The 18,608-nt window shown below is 42.3% G+C and overlaps 1 protein-coding gene across 2 annotated transcripts in view; it reads left to right on the top strand.

Annotated features, from left to right (window-relative positions):
- Window positions 1-45: 45 nt before the first annotated feature.
- The window catches only part of Bcap31 (B cell receptor associated protein 31), a 32,359-nt gene continuing 13,796 nt past the window's right edge, over window positions 46-18,608 (top strand). The window contains exons 1-4 of one of the 2 annotated variants that reach the window (XM_028888493.2): window positions 46-168; window positions 1,983-2,118; window positions 4,331-4,431; window positions 9,850-9,997. In XM_028888493.2, the coding sequence (XP_028744326.1) occupies window positions 2,027-2,118; window positions 4,331-4,431; window positions 9,850-9,997 (341 nt within the window). In that variant the 5' untranslated portion in view covers window positions 46-168; window positions 1,983-2,026. Of the gene's footprint in view, window positions 169-291; window positions 397-1,982; window positions 2,119-4,330; window positions 4,432-9,849; window positions 9,998-18,608 lie in introns of those variants that run through there. The other variant, XM_028888492.2, reaches the window with a different exon arrangement.

Here is an 18,608-nt window from a genome sequence, read left to right as displayed (position 1 = left end):
GGCGGAAGGTGGAGTCCGGGCAAGGGGTGCCCCACCCTGTTCTCGCCCTACGGCTGGGTTCCACCCCCTCTCTGACCACAGAGACAAGGGATGATCGCGCAGGCTAGAGAAGCGGCCCTAGCCTTCCCGCCAAGGGTCCTCCGTCCTCCACCCCTGCGTGTCCGAAGTGTAAGAGGCGCGGCACTGCAGCCACTTCCTCTGAAAACCTAAGCAATGGCCTGCGGCCTGGGGGCGGGGCGGGAAACGGCAGTGGGCGGAGCCGTTGAGGGCCTCCACAGGGCTTGTAGGTGGTGCCCAACGCGCGTTTCCGGTTTCCGGCCGAGGGCTAAGGGGCGGGCTGGAGCGGTGGTGAGAGTTTGGTAGTTGCGGTTGGGCGTGCGTGTTGTCTGAAACTCGGTAAGCTGGGTCCGCGGGCATGGCTGGCTCCCGGACCACAGAGGTTCCCCCAGCCCCTTCATGAGGACGGAAACTGAGCTTCCCAGAAAGACTGGGGATTCTGGGAAATGTCGGGATTCGGGCCGACTTGGGAGTCTAGGGCAGGGGCCGGTAGAGGGATGTTGGAGTGGCATGTGGAGTGGTGCTCCAAGGGCACGAGGGCGGGGGCCAGTGATGAGGTCCTACCCGAGAGAGCTGTCCAGGTAGGCCTAGCTCCTCGAAGGCTACCTGGCACAATGGACCTGGGTGGCATTGTGGCATACTAAGGCTTGTAGGAGGTTGGTCCCTTTGGCTTCGGGCGATATTTTCTGGTTCTGGAACTTTCTCCAGGTAAGGCTTCGAGGTGTTCTGTGGAGACCTGCATTTGCTTTTGGCCTGGATTCCTGCCCTCTAGGAGTCACTCTTGTGGGCCTTTTGAGGGTACTTAATGCTTCACACTTCATGTATCCGCAGGAGCAGTCAGAAGGCCTGTTTAGTTCCCAAAAAGCAGCTTCAGCGGGAGGCTGCTGGGTTATCTGTCCCTCCCAGGTGTTGGAGGGAGGAATGGCCCTCCTTGCTTGTTCAGGGGCCGAGGCGGTGGCGTTTGCAGAAGGTGCACATATGAACATTTGTAGTCCCAGGCCCATTGTAGCAGCGACTGAAAGACATGTAGCTCCTGCAGAGGCTTCTGGTCTGGGAAGGGAGTCCGAGGGGTGCTCCTGTTTGTATACTGTTCTTATGAGAAACATTTTTTTAGTTAAACAGGTCTAGGGAGTCCCTTGGACCCCCCCTCCCCCAAAGAATCATCAACAAAGGTACCTTGTCGTGGTAACATGCTTGAGGGTCATAAGTAACTATCCCAGTCAAGGCAAATTCTTTGACTGGTTAACATTGGAGGGACTCTAGCAGGCCCCAGCATGGCAGGCCTTGCCCTTCTCCCATTCCCTCTTCCTTACTAAAAACGGTTAGATTACATTCTTAAAGCCAGCCACCAAGGTCTGTTCCCTTATTTGGCTACTACCTCTTCCTGAGGCTGACTACCAAGATCCAGCTATCAAAGTATTGAAATAGTCAAAAGTCCCCTTTTGGCTACCCTAATTAACATGTCCATTCAAAATTAACCAACTCATCCTAACACGGGGTTTCTCATTTTCCCTTTATAAACTGCCATTTGCCTATGGGCCATGTCTTGTCTCCTCTCTATCCAGAGGCAGTCGTTTGTCCCAGAGGGACAAATACCCCTTCTCCCTCCCCCTTGTTCTTTTTCCCTTCTTAGATCTCTGTCTCCTATTCCTCATCCTTTGTCCCTCTGGGGCAAATAAATCTCCTTTGTGCTGAGAACTTGGTCTTGGGGTGTCTTGGGCTGACTTCACAGTCCCTTTCAAACATCATTGACCAAGTATCCCTATTGGGTTAAGACCTGTTTCAGCTAGGTCTTCAAAAGCTCTGAAGCAGAGTGCTGGAGTCTATCATGAAGAGTAGCAGCCCCAGCCTCTCTAGGGTCCTTGAACTAGATGTCAGTGGCTGCCCAGATCACATGGTTCCTTCTTTTCCCTTTGACCTACCAGGAAACAAGCTCCCATCTCTCTGTTGGAAACCTTTAAGCCACAGGATGAGTCTGCAGTGGACTGCCGTTGCCACCTTCCTCTATGCAGAGGTCTTTGCTGTGTTACTTCTCTGCATTCCCTTCATTTCTCCCAAAAGGTATGGCCAGTAGAGCAATAAGACAAACATGGGGAGGGTGCCTATCTAACCCTGAACCTTATAGTTTCTGTGTGCAGAGTTGGTGGGCACTGAAATTGGGGCTAAATGGAAACAAGTAAAACCTGTCTTAGACGAGGGTGGCAGCAGTGGGTTTTTTTTTTATTTTTTTTTAAATCCTGCACACTGTTTTGCTTTGTCACCTCTTCGGTTCCTTTCCTGTGCATCTGGTCTTTGCAAAGGAAGATCTAGCTTCAGTTTTGTGAATAATAGTCTCTTGCCTACTCTTAGGCCTCAGGGCTGTGGGGGATGGTTGTGTGGAAATCAGAATACTTGCACCACTGGCTTACATTGTTGATTTGCTGACTTTTGTCCTCCTAACTAGCTCTTAATGGCATTGCTTAGCAGGCTCATGAGCATTACTCAGGCTATGAAGGATGAAGCCATATTCCCTTTTAACAAACAGGATTTGCTAAAAGTTAATTAGGTACTAATTTTTAAATTATACATAGTACATTAACACACTATCTTTATTTAAATTAAGATGTCATAAAATCACCACAGTTAATAATACCTAAGGAATATTCTTGCCAAAACCCACATTGGCATCTAATTTACAGGAAATACAGAGACCAAAACACTGGTGGGACTGTAGTCTTGGATGCTTTCTAGGACAACTTTGTTCCACCACTCAGGAGGTGAAGGCAGGATCAGTTCAAGGCTATTGTGGCTACATAACAAATTTGAAGCTAGCCGTGAGACCCACCCTGTCTGAAAATGATAAGGGCTAGGGAGATGGCTTGTCAGTAAAGTGCTTACTGTACAAATATGAGGATCTGAGTTTGATCACTACCACCCATGTGAAAGCTGGACAGGGTGACACACTCCTGTAATATAGTGCTTTAGAGGCAAAGACTAGGAGGATCCTAGTCAGTCTAGCAGAATCAGTAAGCTCTGGGTTTAGTGAGACCTTTGAAAAAAAATAAAGTGGAGAAGATTAGAGAAGACACCCACCTAAGGCCCCCACACTCATGTGCATGGACCAGAACACATGTGTATCCACATATAGATACAAACACATAGAAAAAAGTGAAAAAGGAGAAGAAAGCAGGGACTAAGACCAACTTAAAACACTAAGTGCAAATTCAGAACCATGCCATGTCATGTTTCTAGCAAACCAACTGTTGATTTTTAACTTTGCATCTGATGATGAAGGTGGTTTGATGACAGGGTCTCAGTATGTAGGCTTGGGACTTGCAATGTAGACCAGTCTGGCCTCGAACTTACAGAGATCCACCTGCCTCTGCCTCCCAAGTGCTGGGATCAAAGGTGTGCACCACCATGATCATCCTGGCTTGCTGATTTTTAACAGTATGGAACGCCTTCTGAAGACTTTTTAGAGCCATATCTTGAATATTTGTTCATGAAAATGGAGAGTCTTTTTATAACCTAGGGTGGTAAGAGTCTAGACAAAAAAAAAAAAAAAAGATTGTTACATATTAGAAGGACAAAAGGAAGCCAGGCATAGTGGCACACTTCTTTAATTCCAGCACAGGGAGGCAGAGGCAGGTGGATCTCTGAGTTCAAGGCCAGCCTGGGCTACCAAGTGAGTTCCAGGACAGCCAGGGCTACATAATGAGACGCTGTGTCAGAAAAAAAGAAGATAAAAAGAAAGACAAAAGGACTAAATGGTGTTTGTGGCAGGCACTTCAACTACTACAAAGAAAAGTACAATGAAAAGTAAGTTTCCTTTATTAGAGACTGCCAGTGTTTTAAGACTAATTTTCTAGGTTTTTCTGCAGGTGGACAAACATCCTTTATTTATTTATTGGTTTGTTTGTTTACTTACTTATATATATTTCATGTGCATTGGTGTTTTGCTTGCATGTATGTCTGTGTGAGTATGTTGGACCCCCCTAGAATTGGAGTTATAGACAGTTGTGAGTTGCCACATGGGTGCTGGGAATTGAACCTGGGTCCTCTGAAGAGCAGCCAGTGCTCTTTACCACTGAACTATCTCTCCAGTCCTGACAAACATGTTTTCACTAAATACTCTTGAACTTTATAAATAGGAGAAATATATAAGCAACTAAGACTGATTTTGTACTAGCCTCTTGGTCATTGGAGAAGAGCACCAAGCTATCTTTCCATTTTGCTCAGGGTTTGGATTACAAAAGTGCAGCTTCTTTAGTGTCTGTCTTCATCTCCTTAACAGATGGCAGAAGATTTTCAAATCCCGGCTGGTCGAGTTGGTAGTGACCTATGGCAACACCTTCTTTGTGGTTCTCATCATCATCCTTGTGCTGTTGGTCATTGGTGAGTGAGCTGCAGTAGGGGTTGCTACCTGACCAGATCCTGTGTCCTGGCATCTAAAGCCCTGTGTCACATTGGATGGATAGAAAACAAGTTTTACCTTCTCAGAGACAAACTAATTAAGTGCCCTTTCATTCATGTGAAGGAGTTGCTATATTAGCAAGGCTTTCATTTCAAGAGGTTCCTATAGCAGTCTGGGCTTATACTCAGTGGCTTTTATTTATTTATTTTTTTTGGGTTTTTCGAGACAGGGTTTCTCTGTGTAGCTTTGCGCCTTTCCTGGATCTCACTTGGTAGCCCAGGCTGGTCTCCAACTCACAGAGATCCACCTGGCTCTGCCTCCTGAGTGCTGGGATTAAAGGCGTGCACTACCACCGCCCGGCTTAGTGGCTTTTATATACTCTTATGACCATCTGTGTTTCCAGGGTACTCTAGTTATTTTAAAACTGATGCTGAGAGAACTAACTGGCCTGTGACATTGGTCCAGATAGTGCTGCTTTTTAGTCATGTAGGGCAGCAGTGTGGTCTTCTCGCTTGAAGTCTAACATCATCATCTTTTTAAATTTATTTTGTCTTTTACCTTTTGTTATTTGTCATTATTATTATTTTTTGTTGTTTGAGACAGGGTCTCTCTATGTGGCCTGGGCTGTCCTGGAACTTGCTCTGTAGACGAGGCTGGCCCCAAATTCAGAGATCTATCTGCCTCTGCCTATGCCTTCAAAGTGCTGAGATTAAAGAGATGTGTGCCTGGCTGCTTTTTGTTTGTTTTGTTTTCTCATTTTAAGAGACATGACAGGGTTGGAGAGATGGCGCAGCAGTTAAGAACAATGGCTGTTCTTCCAGAGGACCCAGGTTCAATTCCCAGCACCCACATGGCAGCTTAACACTGTTTCTAACTCTAGTTCCAGAGCATCTGATACTTTCACACAGACATACATGCAGGCAAAACACCAATGCACATAAAATCTTTTTTTTTTTTTTCCCCCGAGACAGGGTTTCTCTTGTGTAGCTTTGCGCCTTTCCTGGATCTCACTTGGTAGCCCAGGCTGGCCTCGAACTCACAGAGATCTGCCTGGCTCTGCCTCCCGAGTGCTGGGATTAAAGGCATGCGCCACCACCGCCCAGCACACACAAAATCTTTAATAAAAGAAAAAATATGAGTTGTTTTTTTTTTTCTTTTATTTGAGATAGGGTCTTACTCTGTAGTCTAGGCTGGAATTAAACACCTGGCTCAGTCTCTTGAGTGCTGGGGTTACATATATGTACCAACATGCCTGGTGAATGAAACAGGGCTTCCAAGTACAAGACAGACCAATTAAACAGCCTAGCTGGAAATGGGGTTCTGGCTTATCCTATAGTGTAGGTAGAAAACTAGGTGTTTGACAGCATGTCTTAGACAGAACTGAGACCTCTTTGCATATGCATAGAAGTAAAGTCTTTCCAGGTCATTCAGCTGTATAGTATTGTAAACTCCAGCATTAACATGTATTATCTACAAGATTTTGAAAGATTAATGGGTCAGAGGGCAGGCTCAGGTCTGTGGCCTTGATAGGTGGTATCAAGATGGAAGGGGAGACAAGCAAGTTGGTGCTTGCCTTTAATCCCAGCACTCAAGAGGTAGGTGCAGGTGGATCTCTGTTTGAAGCCAGTCTGGTCTACATAGAAAGTTCCAGGATAGCGAGGGTTACATAGACCCTGTCTCAAAAAACAAAGATGGAAGGGGAACATTTTACCGTGAGGTGGTAGTAAGCCCCTGTAGAGACAGGGAACGAATAAAGCTCTTGTCTGGCTGTTGAATGTTTGTTGTTTTGCTGTAGTGAGCTATCATCAGTCTGTTCCCTTGCTTGGACTCTGTTTTCTTTACTCTGCTGTGAAACATCAAGTCCTGTTTCAGAGATGTGATGCCCACATAGGCATAGAGGACTCCTTTCTCAAGTTCCTAGCAGAAACACTGCAGGGTAGAGTGTGGGTTAGTGTTGCACACAGCTTCACCCACTCCTCCCTGCAACATTGGGCATTTTCCCTTAATGTTCAGTGATTGATGGGATTTGTTCAGGAAGGACTTCCTCTGAAAAGGTCAAATGTGCCTATAGATTTCCAGGCACAGCTGTTGGGTGCCAGCTACTCACATACCTTTTGAAATGCTTTTAGCAAGACTCCATGGGGCAGGTTTTTTTCACTTATGGTTTGAGTAGCTTCTAGGATAGGAGCCAATAGGGTGTATGTAGGTCTTGCTTAGAGTTGAACTTCATGAAATGCCAAGCTATAATAGTTAATGTAGTAGTACTTTTTCATCATGACCATCAGCCTACAAATAATGAGACTTAATTTATTATTAATTATGAAAGCTCAGCCTTAGCTTAGGCTTGTTTCTAATTAGTTCTTATAACTTAACCCATTTATATTAATCTGCATTCTTTTATGTGGCTTGTTACTCCATCTCTGTACTGCCCATCCTGCTTCCTTCATGTCTGGCTGGTTACTCCTCCTTTCTTCTTTCCAGAGTGTTCTCTCTGCCCAGAAGTCCCTTCTATACTCTCCTCCTAGCTATTGGCCTTTCAGCTTTTTATTACACCAATCACAGCAATACATCTTCATACAGGGTACAAATATCCCACAGCAAAGTTACTTTGTTGTTGTATGGTCCTTGTCTCCCAACCCCCCCTCTCCCCTCAGACAGGGTTTCTCTGTTTAATAGCCCTGACTGTCCTGGAACTCCCCTATAGACCAGGCTGGCCTTGAACTCAAGGAGATCTGCCTACCTCTGCCTCCTGAGTGTTGGCATTAATGGCATACACCACTACCTGGCACTTTTTTTTTTTTAAGTAAATTTGTGTCCTTGCTTTTGAGTTTGGGGTAGAGCCAAGAATTGTAGTGGCAAAGCACAATTGGGATTATTCCATCAGTCTTGCTCTGTCCCCTAACTAGAGCCATGAAAATCTTTGATTTCCTAGTACAGCTTAGTGGGCCAGAGATCTATGTAGAAGATACTAGTTGACACAAACTTGATTGTTTTTGTAGATCAGGGATCTGCAGATGTCTGTGTGGGGATTCTAAGGAAATATGGCTCTGATGACTAGTGACTTCCTTCTTTAATGCTATGAAGCATAATCTAGGGGGTGTGAAGATGGCTCAGTGGATAAAAGCACTTACTGTGCAGGTGTAAGAACCTGATTTCAAATGTAACCTAGAAAAGTCTACATACCTTCTACAGATAGAGGTGCTGATTGATAGCAATACTATGAAGATAGTGGGCATAACCAGTTAGAGCCCTCCTCAATTGGAGGGACCTAGCTTAGATCTTTTTGAGAGACTTGGAGGTAAAGAGGTTATGTTCTGCTGTCCTTGGTTAGGTTGATAGTATACAATTTTTCTCATTCCTGGTTTCCTCTTTGTTGTTTGCCAAGGTAGTCCTGGGATTCCTAAATATAAGTAACAATGTAAAAATGTTTTTAGCTTGTTTTCTAATTATAAAAATAATGAATATTTTTAAATGCAAAAATTAAACACTTAACAATCCCTTGTAACACATATTAAATAGTTAATCATCATGAATACTTTATGTGTTGAAATATTTACAATCTGGAGTCATGTACATTTTCTTTGTGCTTTTTCCACTACATGCTATACTTTAGACATCTTTTTAATAGCAATTGCATTCTTTTTAAAGAATATATCATATTCTCCCAAAGTGATACCATTTAATTCCCACTTTGTAGGCATCCTTGCATTTGTATACAAAAGATTCTGTGGGATAAATTCATAGAGGTAGAATTGCTGAACCTGAGGGTATGAATGTTTTTTATTTTCTATCAGGTGTGTTATGCCAGTTTATGATCCTCCTGTCAGCACTTGAGAGTGCTTGCTTCATGGCACAGATTTAATGCAAAGATACTAGGAGGGCAGACACATTTTGTAATGCAAGATGGGCTTGAAAACCAAGTAGTCTCAAACTAGAAACTGCAAACTGAACAGACAGTGATATCTTGCCTGTCTCACATAGAGGTGTGTTAAGAGCCTCCTTCAGATAGATTTTTGTTTTGTTTTGTTTTTAGTCATTCGTTTGAAACAGGGTCTCATCCTGTAGCCCTGGCTAGCTATGACTTGTGACCCTCATGTCTCAGTCTTTCAAATGCCAGGTTTATAGGTATATACCACCATGTTCAGCTCTTCAGGTAGATTTTTATGTGCTGACTTCAAAAAATGTCCCCCCTGGTTTTGGTGGTGGTGGTGGGAGACAGTGTGTCATTGTATGTACCCTTGGCTGACCTAGAACTCGCTCTGTAGACCAGCCTGGCCTCAAACTCAGAGATCTTCCTGCCTCTGCCTCCCAAGTGCTGGGATTAAAGGTGTATGCCACCAAACCCTGCTAAAATTCTTTTTTGAGGCAAGTGGTCGGGGAGATTAGTAGATACACTAAGGTTCCATGTCTGCATTACAGACCAAAGATTCTGAGGACGTATATTACTAAAGCAGAGCACTGTGTATCTGACAGTGACTCTTGTGGGAGCAGAGGTTGTTCACTCACTCAGCAGTATAGTTTTTGCTAATGTGCTCTGTGTTAAGCTCTAGGGGATATAGAGGAGAAGGCTTTTCAGTTTGTAGTCTGCTGTGAGGAAGATGGACAGGAAACACAGATTGAAGATAATTTCAGTGACAAATGTATGCTATAAACATAACATAGGGTGATATGACCAAATGACTTTAAAACTGATAGCTGTGTATTTACACATATAGCTATCCTGCTATAGGTGATTGTACTAGAGATTTCTTCTTTTTACAATTTTGCTGTTTGAATTTTTGATGGACATGAATTCCTCTTTAAAAAAGCCTTTAATTAATTACAGTTTATTGGTGGTAGGGGACACATGCATGCCACAGTGTATATGTGGAGGTCAGAGGACAACTAGCAAGAGTCGGTTCTGTCCTTTTACCATGTGTGTCCTGGGGATTGAACTCAAGTGGTCAGGCTTAATGGCAAGTACCCTTACCCACAGAGCCATTTTGTCAGCCCATGAAGTTCTTTTTAATTAAGTAAAACGTAATAATGCTCAGTGTTGCCAATGCTGCCTGGACAGGTTTTGTGAGCTTTCCACCAACAGGACCCCTGACTGATCAGTTAAGTGGCTGGCAGTCCAACTTGAATGAAAACTGAGGTGGGGAGTATCATGGGAAAGGGAATCTATCTCCACTGCCAGCAATGCCTCAACCCTGAGTAGCATCTTGAAGTGTAATACAAGCTCATGATCTAACTGGAGTAGGGTGGGCTTGGTTTGTAAAAAGTTAAAAGGAGGTCCAAGGTTGAGAACTTTTGATAAAACCTCCCACAAAGGTTGTGTCTAGAATTAGTACTTGGATTTGAAGGAAAGGAGTCTTGCTACCTGTTTTCCTTATCAAATGGCCATCTCTGTTCTCCCAAAGATGCTGTACGTGAGATCCGGAAATATGATGATGTGACAGAAAAGGTGAACCTCCAGAACAATCCAGGTGCCATGGAGCACTTCCACATGAAGCTTTTCCGTGCTCAGAGGAATCTCTATATTGCTGGCTTTTCCTTGCTGCTGTCCTTGTGAGTAGGGAGGGGTCAGGGACTTGTGGAAGAAGCCGTGGGCTAAGCAACAGTATAGAGCTATGTAGTTTGACCTTCTCCTGTGGCTTTAATTCCTCATTGTGTGTCCTTGTTTGTGTTTGATAAACCACATAATTGCCTCCTGACCCAGGCCCAAAGACTCAAGATTTAGTGTTTAAGGGATTTTTACCCTCTTAATCACCTGGCATATGTTGTGCTTTAGTAGGCATTAATATTCTACCTGTCCAGATTTTAGCTTTCCAGAAAATAGCCAGTCATGATCTTGGATTTTTCTGGATCCAAGTTGAGGAGAATGAAATATGGAGGCAAGTGAGGGTGTGTGTTTGGTGTGTGTGTGTGTGTGTGTGTGTGTGTGTGTGTGTGTGTGTGTGTGTGTGTGTGTGTGTGTCTGTGTTTGTGTGTCTGTGTCTCTCTGTGTCTACTTTGTATCTTTTTAGTGTTTTAGTGTGCTGAGTCATCACTGTATGTTTGTACAATCTAGGGCTCTACAAATGCAAAGCACATTATGCTCTGCTACTATCTTCACTTTCAGCTCTTAATACATTTTTAAGACTATATATATGTTTATGTGCATGTGAGTGTTTAATATTTTTGTGGTACCAGGCCTTGAACCCAGGCCTCTTGTATACTACGCACATATTCTACTATTGAACTATATCCTTTGTTCTACTTAAAATTTTTCTGATTAGACTTATTTTTATTTTATGTGTATAAATGTTTTGCTGTAGCAGGAATCTTTTTTTTTTTTTTTTTTTTTGGTTTTTCGAGACAGGGTTTCTCTGTGTAGCTTTGTGCTTTCTGAACTCACTCTGTAGACAGGCTGGCTCGAACTCAAGAGATCCGCCTGCTTGCTCCGAGTCTGATTAAGCGTGCGCACCATGCCGCTGTAGCAGGAATCTTAAAGGGTCTTATTAATAAAAACAAACCCAGGGCCTGGTATTGGGGTGAATGCTAGAAGATCAGAGAAGCAGAACAAGCCACAGCCACCTCACCCCGCCAGTTCCTCAGCTGATTCTGTTTCCTCAGACTGGAAGCTTCGGTGTCCTCATCCAAATGAATCTCAGCTGAACTGCTGCTCTAAAGCCTGAAAAGCTTAACCAGGCTATAGTTCCTGCTCCTCACACCTTATATACCTTTCTGCCTCCTGCCATCACTTCCTGGGATTAAAGGCGTGTGTCACCATGCTTGGCTGTTTCCAGTGTGGCCTTGAACTCATAGAGATCTCTGCCTCGGGAATGCTAGGATTAAAGGTGTGAGTGCCACCATTTTCTAGCCTCTGTATCTAGTGGCTGGCTGTTCTCTGACCTCAGATAAATTTATTAGAGTGCACAATATTTTGGGGAACACAATAACACCACATTTTGCTTGCGTGCATATATGTGCACTACATATGTGCCTGTTATGTTAGATCCTCTGGTATTGGAGTTATGGGTGGTTGTGAGACACTGTATAGGTGCTTGGAATTGTATTCATGTCCTCTGTGAGAGTAACAAGTACTCCTAACCACTGAGCCATCTCTCCAGACCCCTTTGCTTTAAGATTTGAAGTGGGGTCTCATCAAGTTGTGTGGACTGTTTTTCAAATTTACCATTCCTTTTTAGCCTCCTGAGTTGCTGGTATTATTAAATATATGTGAGCCTGCTTAGCTTGAAGTAGTATGTTTGATCATCTTCAAGCTTAGCATCTTCAAATTTAGGAAAGTCAGGAAATGAGAATGTTGAGAGAATTTGCACATACCCTAGATATATAGAGTTTTAAAAAAAATACCATGAAAATGGGGCTGGGGGTGTAGCTCAGTGGCAGAGTGCCTAGTGTGTTCAAGGCCCTAGGTGACGTCCCTAATGTGCACACACACATACACAGAGTAAGGAGAGTGAAAACTTGCTGTTCTGCAAGGGGAAATGAGAAGAACTGCAGGAAAAGTAGGCTTTACATGGTTTTGTTAAGTAAGGAGATGGAGGACATATTGAAACCACTCCCGTATATCAGGCTCTACCAGAATGCCAAGCTTCTCCAAATAATTAACTTTGCTTAGACATGATGAAATTTTATTCAGAAACTATAAGATCAGCTAGAAATGGAATTGCTACTGATCCTTAAGGAACTCCAGAGAGGGATAAATGTTGAAAGGCAACAAACATACTTGCTTCCCAATTACCAAGTAGAGAGGGTGAATGGGGAAATGACTAGAATGGGACGATTTTATTTAGACCTGAAGTCATATTCTAGAGAGGTGGTGTGCTTTTGAGAAAGGGGATCTGAATTAATGGAGAGTTCTGTAAGTCTTATCCCTCCTTTCTATAGATCAAACATAAGATTCTCAGTATTTGCCAGGTTGAAATGTTAGGGGAGATTTGCTCATGCTGATTGCTCTGAGACCACCACCAATGGAGCTGACTTCTGTTTAGAGGGTAAAGTCCACATTCAGCTGACTGGAATGGGCCATGAGTTTTCTGGCAGACTAAGAGGAGAAAGAAGCACACAGAAAAGGAAGAGGCGGGGCCAAGGGGTTACGCTCACTTAGATGAAGGAAGTAGACTCTCAGGTTTATTCCTTAATATTTATTCCCAAGTTTTATTTTCCAATAAACAATAAAATATCCCAATACTGAAAGTTCTCAGGGACCCAATGCTAAAGTGTGGGCAGGGTGATGGCCTAACCAGTGTACTTAGGTATAGTTGCTACTATGCAGATCAATGCCATTCAGATAGAGGCCACAAGAGACTTTCTGCCCACCCTTGGCCTATTCCATGCAGATGAGGCTGTGGTGAGCAGATATGGCAAGAAGTAGACACTAACAGAAATAGCAAGTAGATGAATGACCTTTCAGAATCCCAGCTCTCTAGATTGCCTCACTAATTGGGCTGGCTGGATTGTGAGACTTGAATTTGTAATGGGAAGACATTTATAAATGGGTATGTAAGGTTCATCAAGGACAAGGAACACTGAGGTAAACAGGAACACAAAGACTTGGGGAATAGGCCTTGTTGCAGCTTAGTTGAATTAGTGGCAAAAGCTCATAGGCTGGGAAGGAGTCTATAGTTTAGTTTAGTACTCAGCATTTAAAACAAAACAAAACAAACCAGCAGGGGCTGGGCGATGGTGATACAGGTCTTAAATTCCAGCACTCAGGAGGCAGAGGCAGACAGATCTCTGCATTCCAGGCCAGCCTGGTTTACAGAGCAAGTTCTAGGACAACCATGGCAGTTACACAGAGAAACCCTGTTCTAAAAAAAGTAAAATAAAACAAAAAGTGATCAGCAGTTAAGAGCACTTTTTTTTTTTTTTTACAGACGCCCTAGGATAGGAGGTTTGATTGCCACCACCCACATGATGGCTTCACATCCATTTATAACCAATTCTAGGGAATCTGAAACCCCACCCTCCCCATCCGCCTCTACCAAGACAGGGTCTCACTGTGTAGCTCTGTCTATCTTGGAACTCATATATAGATCAGACTGGCTTCATATTCACAGGGATCAGGCCTGCCTCTGCATCCTAAAAGCTGGGATTAAAGTTATGCACCACCACACCTGACTCTTACTTATTTATTTACTTGCCCATCTATTCATTTGTTTGTTTATGTATATGTATGTATTTATATGTATATGTGTGTCTTATCTGCACGTGTGTTTCTGTACTATGTGCATACCTGGTTATAGACAATTGTAAACTACCATGTGGGTGTTGATAATTGAGCCCTGGGCCTCTAGAAGAACAGGCAGTACTCTTAACCCTGGGCCAACCACTGAGCCATCTCTCCAGCCTGATGCCCTCTTTTGACCTCTGTGGGTACCAGTCATGCACATGGTGCACATACATATAAGCAAGCAAAACACTCATATAAATAAAATAAACTTTAAATAATGAAAGGGAAAGGTACACAAAATTAAAAAACAGTGTATCTTTATGGGGCATGAATATAGCTTGTAGTACAGGCCATTGCTCTGGGTGAGGTATTGGGGGGGCGAGGGCTGAGAAGTTAATGTGAAGGACTACCATACTATAAACTTTATAAATACTGCACATGTAGGCTGCTTTTGTTTTAAATTTAACTTTTGATTTTTTTTTTGTTTTTTTGAGACAGAGTTTTATTAAGATAAAAAAATAGATTATTGAATCTACTTTTAAAAGGCATCTACTAAGTTTTAAATATTTTACATTGGATTGGATATGTTAAGATAAAAGTAGATTATTGAATCTACTTTTAGAAAGCAACTACTAGTTTTAAATACTTTACATTGGATTGGATTTTTGTATATTGTATACAAATTATGTATATTGATACAAATTTGAGATTGATTTTGCTAGAAAATACTGCGCATATATTTCTAATCTTGTTCAAGGTATTCTACCTTATACAGCTCATTTAACAATGTAATGCAAATTGCTAGTCCTTGAAAGTTATTACCAACTAATTAGGATATAAAGAAATGAAAGTTAGTAGTTATTACAATTGAACTTGTAGTCAGATTAGGTATGTTTTCAAGGTCAAACAGATATATTTTAGATAGACAGGTCATCTTCAAACACTTCAGAAATCTACAGAATATGGCATTTAAGATGTTTTAAGAACATAGTTTTTTTTCTTTTTTCTTTTTAATGACAATGAGACATGTCTGCTCCTGGCAGCACCAATTTACTTCAGAGAAGATGATGGACATTGAAGAAACTCCATACGGAGTTTACTTTCTCTGTGGCAAAAGTTAGCCCCTGGGCAAGAAAATGCCCTGGCATCAACTGCTGACAGTATACTGGACAAGCAGGACACAAAACAAAGGACTGCCGATCCTTGCCAAGACAAGGTAGGAAGGCTCTTTAGAAAATCCTGCTTCACAGAGGAGTCTGTCAGATATGCCAGGCCTGTAGGTGGAAGGTTAATGCACCAATGTTGCAGAGAAACCTCAGGTGACTGTCCAGGCAGCCAGCTGTTTCTGTCATTCCTCACATTTCTTGGAAGTTGCTTGTTTGTACTTCCTCTTTTACTAGGTAATATTATTTCCTTCTTGGGTCTCTGAGGGAGTTGAAGACTAGATAGTTATAGTTTTCCCTGTTAACAAATTCAGAAAAGAAACTCACTACAGAAGTGTAAAATGTGTAAGTTTGAAAGACATCAGAAGATATTTTTCAGTTGGTAATACAAGCTAGGGTAGAATGTGAATTAGGTACAACATTTTGGACTCAGCAAAATAGGATGAATAATAGAGTTTTTTGTATGAATCTGTCAAATGTTAATGGGCTGGACATTGTTAATATAATTCTTGACTATATATATTGTATATAGTTATTGTACTTATTGTATATATAGTTTTTCTTATATTAGCTATAAACTTTATTTTAGACAAAAAAAAGGGAAATGTGGTATTTGTACACTCCAGTAAAATTTATCTGGGGATCAGAGACCAGAGCCAGTCACCAAATTAGATATATAAGTCAGATGCGGTGGCACATACCTTTAACCTATCACTCAGGAGGCAGAAATCTGTCTGGCTCTCCGAGTTCAAGCCTACACTGGGAATAGAGCCAGGCATGGTGTCACACACCTTTAATCCCATCACTAGTTAACCATAGAGGTCTGGAGGTCAGTACAGACAGACAGGAAGTGATAGAGCTGGGCGGAAAGAGGAAGTGATGTAACTGGGTGGAGAGAGGAAGTAAGATGGCAGGGCACAGAAAGGTACATAGGAGTGAGTATACAGGAAGTAGCTCTCTTGGGCTGAGGATTTCCTAGTGGTAAGAACTTGTGGCTTGGCTTGTTCTATTCCTCTGATCTTTCAGCTTTCACCTGAATATCTGTCTGGCTCCAGGTTTTTTTTTATTAATAAGACCTTTTAAGATTTGCCTTACAGGTTCTGTGTAACAGTTCTGGCTGTCCTTGAACTCACTGTATAGACCAAGCTGACCTTGAACTCATAGAGAGCTGCCTGCCTTTGCCTCTTGAGTGCTGGGATTAAAGGAGTACACCACCACCTCCCAGCTAACTTTTGATTTTTTTTTTAATAACACAGTATAAGCATAAACTCATTGGATGGTTGCACATCAACATTGTAATTATTCAATAAGGTGTTTTTTGTTTACATTTTGAACTTTTTGTTAAAACCAAGACACAAACAAAATCAGCCCAGGGCTATGTAAGGTCAGAATCATCAGAATTGATCAGAATTGCCACTTTCCACCTCTGTATCTTGTCCCACTACAAGGTCTCCAGGGGCAGTAACACATGTGGAGCTGTCCTCTCCTGTGAGGACAGTATATTCTCAAGGATCTACTTAAGTCTTTTTTTTTTTTTAAGACAGGGTTTCTCTGTAGTTTTTGAGCCTGTCCTGGAACTCACTCTGTAGACCAGGCTGGTCTCAAACTCACAGAGATCTGCCTGTCTCTGCCTCCCAAGTGCTGAGACTAAAGCGTGTGACACCACTTAAGCCTCTTCTTGAGAAAGTGTTACTTTGTTGAGAAATATGTCCATTGTGACTTCGTTTGTGTGTTTCATCATATATTTGCTTATAAAGCAAATTATACACACTGAATATTCCTCCCTCTTAGTAGAAAGCTTTTGTGGGTTGTGGTCAGTGTTTCAAACTTTTTTTCCAATGTTGGAGATTGAACCCAGAGCCTCTTGCACACTAGATACATACATAGTCTGCGTCTGATCTATAACCTTCAGCCCTATGTTTTTTTAAGTAGATTATTGAGATCTATAAAGAACTTCTGCTAAACCCTTCACTGTGAATTTTGCAGTTCGAATGTAGTTTTCTTTTCTGTTTCAACTGTGTATTTCCTATAGGCAAAAGCTATGTTATAATCTAATCAGAGCCCTGTCATGTGTGGTGCATTGTTGAACAAACTGTTAGCGCATGAATGTATAGTAAAATTCTCACTTTTGGGCACATAATTTTGTTTTTTCCTTGTGCTGAGGATGAAACCCACGGATTTATGCATTCTACATAAGTGATCTAACACAAGAAATGCAGACCATCAGGCAATACCATAATAAGTATACGAAAGTGTTTTTGCAATTTCTTTCTAATCTAAATGGGTAGCTTCTGATAAAAAGTAGGTCTCATATATAATCTCATAGTGATACTTGGGATGGAAAACTTCAGTTTGGGTGCACCACCGAGTTTGCTCATGTAGTCCTAATCCTCTATCTGTTAAATTGACAACTGCTCTTTACCCTTCTCTTTGACAAGCATATAAGGCAAGACAAATGGCTGATTTAACTTCTTGCTCAGATTGCTCAAGCAGCCACACGTGTCTGCTCCATGAGCCGTGTGCTAGCTGCCTAGCTGTGCCTATAGCACCCTCCTGTGGCTCCATCTAGTCACAAGTAGGGTCCTGTGCCACATCTTGGAAAAAGATGCAACAATCCCAAGGATCAGTGTGGATTTACCGGTTGCTCACATTATTTAGTTTCTAGGATTTTGCTAGAAGTACATACTCTTCCATGGTCTAAGGATCAGAATCTATGATAGTGGCTATAACCCTTAAAGAACTTTGTTGCCCAAACTGACCTCAACTGCTTGGACTCAAATAATCTTCCTTCTTGTCTTAGCCTTCTGAGTAGCTGGGGTGGTAAGTGTATGCCATTCCAATTCCACTCAGCTGGAAGAAATTTCTTGTGTGTGTGTGTGGGAGGGGGGGCATGGGAAAGATAGGATCTCACTGTATTTTAGAGTGCCCTTGAATTTACTGTAGTCTTCTCATGTCAGCCTGCCCTAATATAGCTAGAATTTCTGTTTTTGTGTGATCTTAGCCAGAGAAATATTCTTGTTTATACCTTATATCTATAAAACTCATGTGTTGCTCAGAAACACTTAAAAAATAACCATCTTTTTTATTTTCTAGTTACAGAATTACTATACTTGGTTACAAACAGATATAAACAAGAGTCTTAAGACATTCAAACTGTAGAAGAAATGTCAAACTGAGGCTGGGAAGATAGTTCAGTGGATAAAAATCCTTTCTTAACCATGAGGACCCTGAGTTCAAATCATCAGCAGTTATGTAAAAATCTTGTAACTCCAGTGCTGTGGTTAAGCAGAGACAGGAGGATCTTTGGGGCTTGCTGGCTGCCAGCCTAGCTCCAGGTTCAGTGAGAGACACTGTCTCAAGGGGAGACATGATAGAGTGGTAGAGCCGGACATTAGATGCCCTCCCTTGGCCTTTACTGGTGTGCACAGTTACATAGACAGACAGACAGACAGACACACACACACACACACACACACACACAGAGAGGTGAGAGAGAATGTGAATATGAATATTGAGGTGAAAAAAAAACAAACCCAGAAATTTCAGGCTGGTGATATGTTTTATGCAAGACCCTTGACACTGTTTTGTTTTGTTTTTCAAAACAGGGTTTCTCTGTGTAGCCCTGGCTGCCTTGAACTCACTTTGTAGACTAGGTTGGCTTCAAACTCAGAGACCCACCTGCCTCTACTGAGTGCTGGGATTAAGGCGTGTGACACCACCACCACCACAACCTGGCAACACCATTTTTTTTTTTTTTTTTTTTTTTTTTTTGGTTTTTCGAGACAGGGTTTCTCTGTGTAGCTTTGCGCCTTTCCTGGAACTCACTTGGTAGCCCAGG

The sequence above is a fragment of the Peromyscus leucopus genome, chromosome X (genome assembly GCF_004664715.2).
Source record: "Peromyscus leucopus breed LL Stock chromosome X, UCI_PerLeu_2.1, whole genome shotgun sequence".
Lineage (NCBI taxonomy): Eukaryota > Metazoa > Chordata > Mammalia > Rodentia > Cricetidae > Peromyscus > Peromyscus leucopus.
The sequence above is the reverse complement of the archived record's forward strand: the minus strand, read 5'-3'. Positions and strand labels throughout refer to the sequence as shown.